Here is a 9806-nt window from a genome sequence, read left to right as displayed (position 1 = left end):
CGGCCACTCTCTCTCTCTCTCTCTCTCTCTCCCCCCCCCTCTCTCCTCTCTCTCTCTCTCTTTCTCTCTCCCCTCTCCCTCTCCCCTCTCTCTCTCTCCCCTCTCTCTCTCTCTCTCTCCCTCTCTCTCTCTTCCCCCTCTCTCTCTCTCTCTATCTCCCCCCTCTGTCTCTCTCTCCCCTCTCTCTCTCCTCTCTCTCTCCCCTCTCCCCCCCCCCCCCCTCTCTCTCTCTCTCTCCTCTCTCTCTCTCTCCTCTCTCCCCTCTCTCTCTCTCTCTCTCTCTCTCCTCTCTCTCTCCTCTCTCCCCCCCTCTCTCTCCTCTCTCTCTCTCTCTCTCTCCCCTCTCTCTCTCCTCTCTCTATCTCCCCCCTCTGTCTCTCTCTCTCCCCGCTCTGTCTCTCTCTCTCTCTCCTCTCTCCCCTCTCTCTCTCTCTCTCCTCTCTCTCTCCTCTCTCTCTCCTCTCTCTATCTCCCCCCTCTGTCTCTCTCTCTCCCCTCTCTCTCTCCCCTCTCTCTATCTCCCCGCTCTGTCTCTCTCTCTCTCTCTCTCTCTCCCCTCTCTCTCTCTCCCCTCTCTCTCTCTCTCTCTCTCTCTCTCTCCCCATCTCACCCCTCTCTTTCTCTCTCCTCTCTCTCTCCCCTCTCTCTCTCCCCTTTCTCTCCCCCCCCCCTCTCTCTCTCTCCCCTTTCTCTCCCCCCCCCCTCTCTCTCCCCCCCTCTCTCTCTCTCTCCCCTCTCTCTCTCCCCTCTCTCTCTCCCCCTCTCTCTCTCTCCCCTCTCTCTCTCCCCTCTCTCTCTCTCCCCTCTCTCTCTCTCCTCTCTCTTCTCTATCTCTCCTCTCTCTCTCCTCTCTCTCTCTCTCCTCTCTCTCTCTCCTCTCCCCCTCTCTCTCTCCTCTCTCTCCTCTCCCTCTCTTTCCCCCCCTCTCTCTCTCTCTCTCTCCCCTCCCCCTCTCTCTCTCTCTCTCCCCTCCCTCTCTCTCTCTCCCCTCCCTCTCTCTCTCTCTCTCTCTCTCTCTCTCTCTCCCCTCCCTCTCTCTCTCTCCCCTCCCTCTCTCTCTCTCCCCTCCCTCTCTCTCTCTCCCCTCCCTCTCTCTCTCTCCCCTCCCTCTCTCTCTCACCCCTCCCTCTCTCTCTCACCCCTCCCTCTCTCTCTCACTCCTCCCTCTCTCTCTCACTCCTCCCTCTCTCTCTCTCCCCTCCCTCTCTCTCCCCCCCCCTCTCTCCCCCCCCTCTCTCTCTCTCTCTCTCCCCCCCTCTCTCTCTCTCTCTCTCCATCTCCCCCCTCTCTCTTTCTCTCTCCCCTCTTTCTCTCCCCTCTCTCTCTCTCCCCTCTCTCTCTCTCCCCCTCTCTCCCCCTCTCTCCCCTATCTCCCCCCTCTCTCTTTCTCTCTCCCCTCTTTCTCTCCCCTCTCTCTCTCCCCTCTCTCTCTCTCTCTCTCTCTCTCCACATCTCCCCTCTTTCTCTCTCCATCTCCCCTCTCTCTCCCCCCCCCTCTCTCTCTCCCCTGTCTCTTTCTCCCCTCTTGATCTCTCTCTCCCCCCTCTCCCCTCTTTTGAGCTGTTTGAGCTCTCTCCACGGCCTTTCACGGCCCTGCCCAGCCCCCTTTACGGCCTTCCACCTAAGCCATGCCCCTTAACGATCGGCCACGCCCACTTCTTCTCGCAGCAGTCGGCAGATCAGGTAGGGAATCCAAGGCCAGGTGTGTTTGTCCTCGTGCTGTCTCTACTGCGCATGACAGCTTCGGACAAACACACTTGGCCTTTTATAGTATAGGATTACCCTAAATTTAGCTATTAGATTTATACCCATAGGGTTACAACTTGGTTTTTAAAGTGGAAATACAATATTTTATTTTACAGTGTATCAGAAAATTGGTTTGAGAATAAATGCGCATAGTAAACATCTTGTGATCTATTTGCAACTTTTAGTGTGTTTGTGTATAACTGAATAATCGCTTATTAATAACTTGTTAATGTTCAATTAATCTGTATATATTTTATCATAACTGAATACTCATTACTTCACAAATATATTTTACTGTGTTTACAACACTCACCTGATTAGAACTTAGTAAAAATTTGAATTGTGATTAAATATTAATATTGATAATTGACAATAATTTTATTATTGTAATTAATTATATAATATCCATAATCAATCATTCAACAAATCATTACTTAATACTTCATAATTAGAGCTTAGGAGACCAGTTGGGAAACAGCTATGTGTCAGTTACCAGTAATCTGGGATGCTGTAAGTACCCAGTACATATGATTTAGCACTTTAAATAAAAATGGCATCAGACGTGTGTAGTTTACTATCTTCTCTTTAAAAGGACATTTAACACTCATTGCTTTTGGGTAAAATGGTGCTTGGCAAAAAGGAAACTGCACATCTGCTTCATTTAAATCCCATTACATTTCTGGGGAATTAAAGTCATTGTCACACACACACACTAGGTGACCCTGTGCTTAACATGATGGTTATAGACTCACAAAAAGGTCAAGTATTCAATAACTTACTCTCAGGCAGTGGTGGATGAAGCTGGGGAGGAATCATTATCCTTATTTGGAGCCTCTGGAAAAAGAAAAAGAAAATTTATGCTTACCTGATAAATTTATTTATTTCTTGACACAGTGAGTCCACGGATCATCAGTAATTACTGTTGGGAATATCACTCCTGGCCAGCAGGAGGAGGCAAAGAGCACCACAGCAAAGCTGTTAAGTATCACCTCCCTTCCCACAAATCCCAGTCATTCGTACGAAGGAAAAGGAGAGAAAGGAAGCAACACAAGGTGCAGGGGTGCCTGAGGTTTATAAAAAAAAACAACAATGTCTGAAAAATACAGGGGGGGGGCGTGGACTCACCGTGTCAAGAAATAAATAAATTTATCAGGTAAGCATAAATTTAGTTTTCTTTCTAATGACACGGTGAGTCCACGGATTATCAGTAATTACTGTTGGGATGATAAGGGAGGGACAAGACAGGGAACCTAAACAGAAGGCACCACTGCTTGAAGAACCTTTCTCCCAAAAGAAGCCTCAGCCAAGGCAAAACTATCAAATTTATAACATTTTTAAAAAGTGTGTAGAGAGGACCAAGTTGCAGCCTTGCAAATCTGTTCCACAGAAGCTTCATTTTTGAAGGCCCAGGAAGAAGAAACAGCCCTAGTGGAATGAGCTGCGATTCTCTCAGGAGGCTACTGTTCAGCAGTTTCATAGGCCAAGCGAATTATACTCTTAAGCCAGAAAGAAAGAGAAGTAGCTGTAGCTTTCTGACCCTTGCGTTTCCCAGATAAAATGACAAGGCAGAAGACTGTCGAAAATCATTAGTCGCCTGCAAATAGAATTTCAACGCACGTACCATATCTAGGTTGTGCAATAAAAGCTCCTTATGAGAAGAAGGATTAGGACACAAAGAAGGAACAACGATTTCCTGATTAATATTCCTATCCGAAAATAATAACTTAGTACGCAGAACCACCTTATCAGAATGAAAGATAAGGGGGAATCACACTGCAACGCAGAGAGTTCCGAAACTCTCTGAGCAGAAGACATGGCAACAAGAAACAAAACTTTCCAAGATAACAACTTAATATCTAAGGAATGCATAGGCTCAAACGGAGTCTGCTGAAGGACTTTTAAAACAAGGTTAAGACTCCAGGGAGGAGTAACAGGTTTAAACACAGGCCTGATTCTGACCAAGGCCTGACAAAAGGATTGCACATCTGGCACATCCGCCAAACGCTTATGCAACAAAATAGACAAAGCAGATATTTGACCCTTCAAAGTACTCACTGATAAACCTTTCTCCAGACCGTCCTGGAAAAAAGACAGAATCCTAGGAATCCTGACTCTACTCCACAAGAACCCCTTGGCCTCACACCAGTACAGATATTTATGCTCCATATTTAATGGTAAATCCTTCTAGTCACAGGCTTACGGGCCTGGATCAAGGTCTCAATGACCGAGTCCGAAAACCCGCGCTTAGATAAAATTAAGCATTCCATCTCCACGCAGTCAGCTTCAGAGAAACAAGATTTGGATGAAGGCAGGGCCCTTGAAGTAGAAGGTCTTTCCTCAGCGGGAGTCTCCAGGGTGGAAGAGATGACATCTCCACTATGTCTACATACCAGATTCTGCAAGGCCACGCAGGTGCTATGAGAATCACCAAAGCCCTCTCCTGCTTCATCCGAGCAATGACCCGTGGAAGGACAGCGAGCGGAGGAAACAAGTATGCTATACTGAAATTCCATGGCACCGCCAGTGCATCTATCAGGACTGCATTTGGATCCCTTGACCTCGAACCATACCTCGGGAGCTTGGCATTCTGCCGAGAAGCCATGAGATCTAACTCCTGCTGCCCCCATTTGAGGATCAAACTGGAAAACACCTCAGGATGGAGCTCCCACTCCCCCGGGTGAAAGGTCTGTCTGCTCAGAAAATCTGCTTCCCAATTGTCCACTCCTGGAATGTGGATCGCAGATAGCCAAAATTATTCAGTGGGCAGAGACCAACAACTGCTGTCTACCTCTGTCATGGCCAAGGAACTCCAAGTTCCTCCCTGATGGTTGACGTAAGCCACAGAAGTTATGTTCTCCGACTGGAACCTGATAAACCAGGCTGAAGCTAACTGAGGCTAGGCCAGTAAAGCATTGAAGATTGCCCTCAGCTCTAGGATGTTTATGGGGAGAACTGCCTCCTCCGGAGTCTATAGACCTTGAGCCTTTAACGAGCCCAGACTGCTCCCCATCCCAGCAGGCTGGCATCCGTGGTCATAATCACCCAGGTAGGTCTGCGGAAGCAGGTTCCCTGGGAGAGATGTTCCTGAGACAACCACCACGGAAGAGATTCTCTTGTCGCCTGATCCAGTTCTATTCGCGGAGACAGATCTCTGTATGAGAGTTTGCTTGTTGAAAAGACGGCACCTGAACTAGAATGTCGTCCAGATATGGTGCTGCTGCAACGCCCCGAGACCGGAGCAAGACCGAATGGAAGAGCCACAAATTGGAAGTGCTTGTCTAGAAAAGCAAACCTCAAAAACTTGTGATGATCCCTGTGGATGGGAACATGAAGGTACGCATCCTTTAGGTCTATGGTTGTCATGAACTGACCCTCTTGAACCAAGGGAAGAATGGAACAAATAGTTTCCATCTTGAAGGACGGTACTCTGAGAAACTTGTTTAGACTTTTGAGATCTAAAATCGGTCTGAAAGTTCCCTCTTTTTTGGGAACCACAAACAGATTGGAGTAGAATCCCAGACCCTGTTCCTGCATTGGAACGGGAACTATCACTCCCAGGGCAGAAAGATCCTGAACACAATGTAAGAGCGCCTCTCTTTTTATCTGGTCTACAGATAATCTTGTGAGGAGGAACCTGCCCCTGGGAGGAAAAGTCTTGAACTCTAGTTTGTATCCCTGGGACACAATGTCCACCGCCCAGGGATCCGGAACATCCCAAACCCAGGCTTGAGCGAAGTGAGAAAGTCTGCCCCCTACAAGATCAGCTCCCAGATCGGGGGAAGGCTTTCATGCAATCATTTGCGGGCTTCTTAGATTGCTTCCCCTTGTTCCAAGGCTGATTGGGATTCCAGGAAGACTTGGACTGTTTCTGCTTGGAAGAGGGGGGGGGGTTGGAAAGGCTTACCTCTAAAGTTTCGAATGGAACGAAAATTACTATGACGCCCTTTCTGTTTATTTCTCTTATCCTGTGGGAGGAAATATCCTTTTCCTCCTGTAATATCAGAAATAATTTCAGCCAAGCCTGGCCCAAACAAGGTCTTACCCTTGAAGGGGATCGCCATAAGTTTGGACTTAGAAGAAACATCCGCAGACCAGAATTTCAACCATAAAGCTCTGCGAGCTAGTAAAACAAAGCCAGATATTTTTGCTCCCAACTTAATGACTTGTAAGGAATTATCCGTGATAAAGGAATTAGCCAATTTAAGAGTCTTAATCCTATCTTGGATCTCCTCAAGAGGCGTATCTGTCTGAATAGAATCAAAGCATCAAACTAGTAGGCTGCCGCGCTGGTGACAGTGGCAATGCACACTGCAGGCTGCCATTGTAGACCCTGGTGAACATAGATTTTCTTTAACAATGCCTCCAACTTCTTTTCCATAGGATCCTTAAAGGAACAGCTATCCTCTATGGGAAAAGTGGTTCTCTTAGCCAAAATGGAAATCGCCCCTTCCACCTTGGGGACTGTTTGCCAAGACTCCTTAATAGAGTCAGCTATTGGAAACATTTTCTTGAAAATTGGAGATGGAGAAAAGGGAATTCCAGGTCTCTCCCACTCCCATGCAATAATCTCTGTAGCACTGTCTGGTACAGGGAAAACCTCCACCGCGGAGGAAACATCAAAGTACTTGTTCAGTTTGCTAAACTTCTTAGGATTGACTACGACAGTCATATCAGAGTCGTCCAAGGTAGCTAAAACCCCCTTAAGTAACAGGCAGAGGTGTTTCAGCTTAAACCTGAAGGATACAACTTCAGCATCAGAAGCAGGAATTATACTGTCAGAATCTGAGATTTCACCCTCAGATGCCACCAAAGTGTCTTCCTCCTCAGATTTTTGAGCAAGGGAAACTTGGCTAGCCACAACCTGATCAGAAACCTTACTAGCTAATTCATTAAACTTCCTCTTGCGCTTTCCCTGAAGCATGAGAAAATCAGACAGCACCTCAGATACCGCAGAAGATACCTGAGTAGCAATGTCTTGCAAAGAAAATCCTATCGGATTGTGAGAGGAAACGCAGGGCACTGCATGTGTAAAAGATTGGGATGATTGGGGGGACAGTTGTGGCATATCTGGTACAGGAGACCCCTGAACAGCATCCGCCTTATCTAAGGGTGGCTCATGTTCAAAAAGTCTCTCTCTCTATAACACAAAGTTCTCTCAATACAAGAAGAACAAAATGGTACTGGTGGTTCCACCTGGGAATCAAAACATAACTTGCATGCAACAATTTGCAAAGCCTCTTGGTCCATCTTGCAACAAAAACAAAACCCCAAAGGAAAAAAATAAAAAGCTGCTTTTATTTTAGCCTTAAAGTTAAACTGTACACAAAATGTTACTGTGCCTTTAAATATTTAATTTAAGAAAAGAACAGATATACTGCAACTTCCCCAGGCAACCCTCTACACCTCAGCAACTTTACTGAGGTGCCTACCTGTCCTGCTGCCTGGAAACTATTTCACCACTCAACGGTAGCTTTACTGAATGAACCGACTGAACTCCGGACCTGCGATCCGTCGTCTGAGCCCGACAATAGAGGAGCAGCTGACAACTACACCACAAACCAGAACTGACAGCACTGAAACTTTCTCCTCAGAGAGAAATTAAAGTGCGCCAAACAACCGCCGCCTCTGGAAAGACCCGCCCCTATTCTAATCTGGGGCCGTCTCGGCAGTTGGAAGGAAAGTTCTGATGCAAAAATGTCCCTAATAAAAGAGCCGCAATTAACCAGGATCTGTATATCAAAACGGACCACACATCACACACAAGTCCTGCCCGGATCACAACCGGAGCTAGGAACACAATCTGAGCCACCACACGTCACACAGTTTCTGCAAACTGCCATTGTTAACCCTTAAAAGGATTACAATGAAATGTCCCCTTTACATTTAAAATGGAGCTAGCTGCTCAAGTGGCAGAATTTTTCTTACCCTGAAAAAAAAAATTAAACAAAAAAAAAAATTAAACATGGCACCTAAAAATCAGTCTGTCCGGCAGCAGGACAGCTCACCCGGTTTGAGAGGTTGATTCTCCTCACATGGACCTGTGAAAAAGGAAAGAACTGAGTAAACTTACTCAGGCTTTTAGATTAGGGCAGCAAAGACGATTGAGAAAGCGCAGTGAGGATTGTACCTCACAAGTTCCCAATTGCTTAAAAGCCACCACTGCCCTACTGAAGAGACTGACGTGGACCAGGCTAGACCCCAGAAAGATCAGAGCAAACCTACTCTGCTTTTAAAATAATAAAAACTTGATTGTAGAACTTCTATCATACACCGAAAACTTTACCACCTCCTTGCAACGCAGGCAAAGAGAATGACTGGGGTTTGTGGGAAGGAAGGTTATAGTTAACAGCTTTGCTGTGGTGCTCTTTGCCTCCTCCTGCTGGCCAGGAGTGATATTCTTAACAGTAATTACTGATGATCCGTGGACTCACTGTGTCATTAGAAAGAAATAAAGGGGGTGAACTCATCAGATAGCACAGACCATAATGACGAAAAGCAAACAACAATAAACCATCTAGAAATGGCTATTTTGCGCTCGCGTGCAATCCCGATCCCTGCCCGCGCACAGCCAGTCACGTGCGGGCAGGAGCTGTCAATCTTTTCGGTCGGACTAGACCACGGAGATTGAATTTCGCCACCTTAGAGGTGGCGAAGAGGTTAGGAAAGCAGCGGTCTGTTGACCACTGCTTGTTAAATACGGCGAGCAGGTGTTTGTAGGGGCTTTGATAAACTTATCAAAGCCTTAGGGACTTTTAATGTAAGTCTCACCCCTCCTCACATACACTACTACACCAGGTCATGTATACACATCACTGATACAGCATATAATGTGACAGTGTCACCCTCCTCACATACACTACTACACCAGGTCATGTATACACATTACTGATACAGCATATAATGTGACAGTGTCACCCTCCTCACATACACTACTACACCAGGTCACGTATACACATCACTGATACAGCATATAATGTGACTGTGTCACCCACCTCACATACACTACTACACCAGGTCATGTATACACATCACTGATACAGCATATAATGTGACAGTGTAACCCCATCCTCACATACACTACTACACCAGGTCACATATACACATCACTGATACAGCATATAATGTGACAGTGTCACCCTCTCCTCACATACACTACTACACCAGGTCATGTATACACACCACTGATACAGCATATAATGTGAAAGTGTCACCCCCTCCTCACATACACTGCTACACCAGGTCATGTATACACATCACTGATAAAGCATATAATGTGAGTGTCACCCCCTCCCTCACATACACTACTACACCAGGTCATGTATACATATCACTGATACAGCATATAATGTGACAGTGTCACCCCTCCTCACATACACTACTACATCAGGTCACGTATACACATCACTGATACAGCATATAATGTGACTGTGTCACCCTCCTCACATACACTACTACACCAGGTCATGTATACACATCACTGATACAGCATATAATGTGACAGTGTCACCCCCTCACATACACTACTACACCAGGTCACGTATACACATCACTGATACAGCATATAATGTAACAGTGTCACCCCCTCCTCAAATACACTACTACACCAGGTCACATATACACATCACTGATACAGCATATAATGTGATGTCACTCCCTTCCTCACATACACTACTACACCAGGTCATGTATACACATCACTGATACAGCACATGATGTGACAGTGTCACTCCCTTCCTCACATACACTACTACACAAGGACATGCAGAGAATATAAAGCACACACAGAGCACACAGACTACTATCATTTTGCCAGGTCACAATAATAAGTGTAAAGAAAAATATTTTATATACATGAAAAGGTAACTTACTTGTATAAGGATTCTTCTTCCCTAAAAAGTAAATAAAATAAGGTTAGGAATGTTTGTTTCAAAGACATTAAGATAATCATGAGTACAGGGAAAGTATTATTTGTGTTACTGACCTGTGTGCTGATGCTTTGTACATATCTATCCTATATTTATATATGTTAGTGGTCCTGTGCGGTATGTGTTTATATACTG

General features: G+C 45.9%; 1 protein-coding gene across 2 annotated transcripts in view; it reads right to left on the bottom strand.

Annotated features, from left to right (window-relative positions):
• LOC128667049 (H-2 class I histocompatibility antigen, Q9 alpha chain) overlaps window positions 1-9806 on the bottom strand; it is a 614967-nt gene that overhangs the window by 456655 nt on the left and 148506 nt on the right. Inside the window, exons 6-7 of one of the 2 annotated variants that reach the window (XM_053721928.1) lie at window positions 9615-9635; window positions 2526-2580 (exon numbers count right to left, since the gene is read on the bottom strand). The exons of the other annotated variant lie outside the window; for it this stretch is intronic. Of the exons in view, the coding sequence (XP_053577903.1) occupies window positions 2528-2580; window positions 9615-9635 (74 nt within the window). The 3' untranslated portion in view covers window positions 2526-2527. The remainder of the gene's footprint in view (window positions 1-2525; window positions 2581-9614; window positions 9636-9806) is intronic. 2 annotated transcript variants of the gene reach the window in all.

The sequence above is a fragment of the Bombina bombina genome, chromosome 7 (assembly GCF_027579735.1).
Source record: "Bombina bombina isolate aBomBom1 chromosome 7, aBomBom1.pri, whole genome shotgun sequence".
In the NCBI taxonomy this organism is placed as follows: Eukaryota; Metazoa; Chordata; class Amphibia; order Anura; family Bombinatoridae; genus Bombina; species Bombina bombina.
The sequence above is the reverse complement of the archived record's forward strand: the minus strand, read 5'-3'. Positions and strand labels throughout refer to the sequence as shown.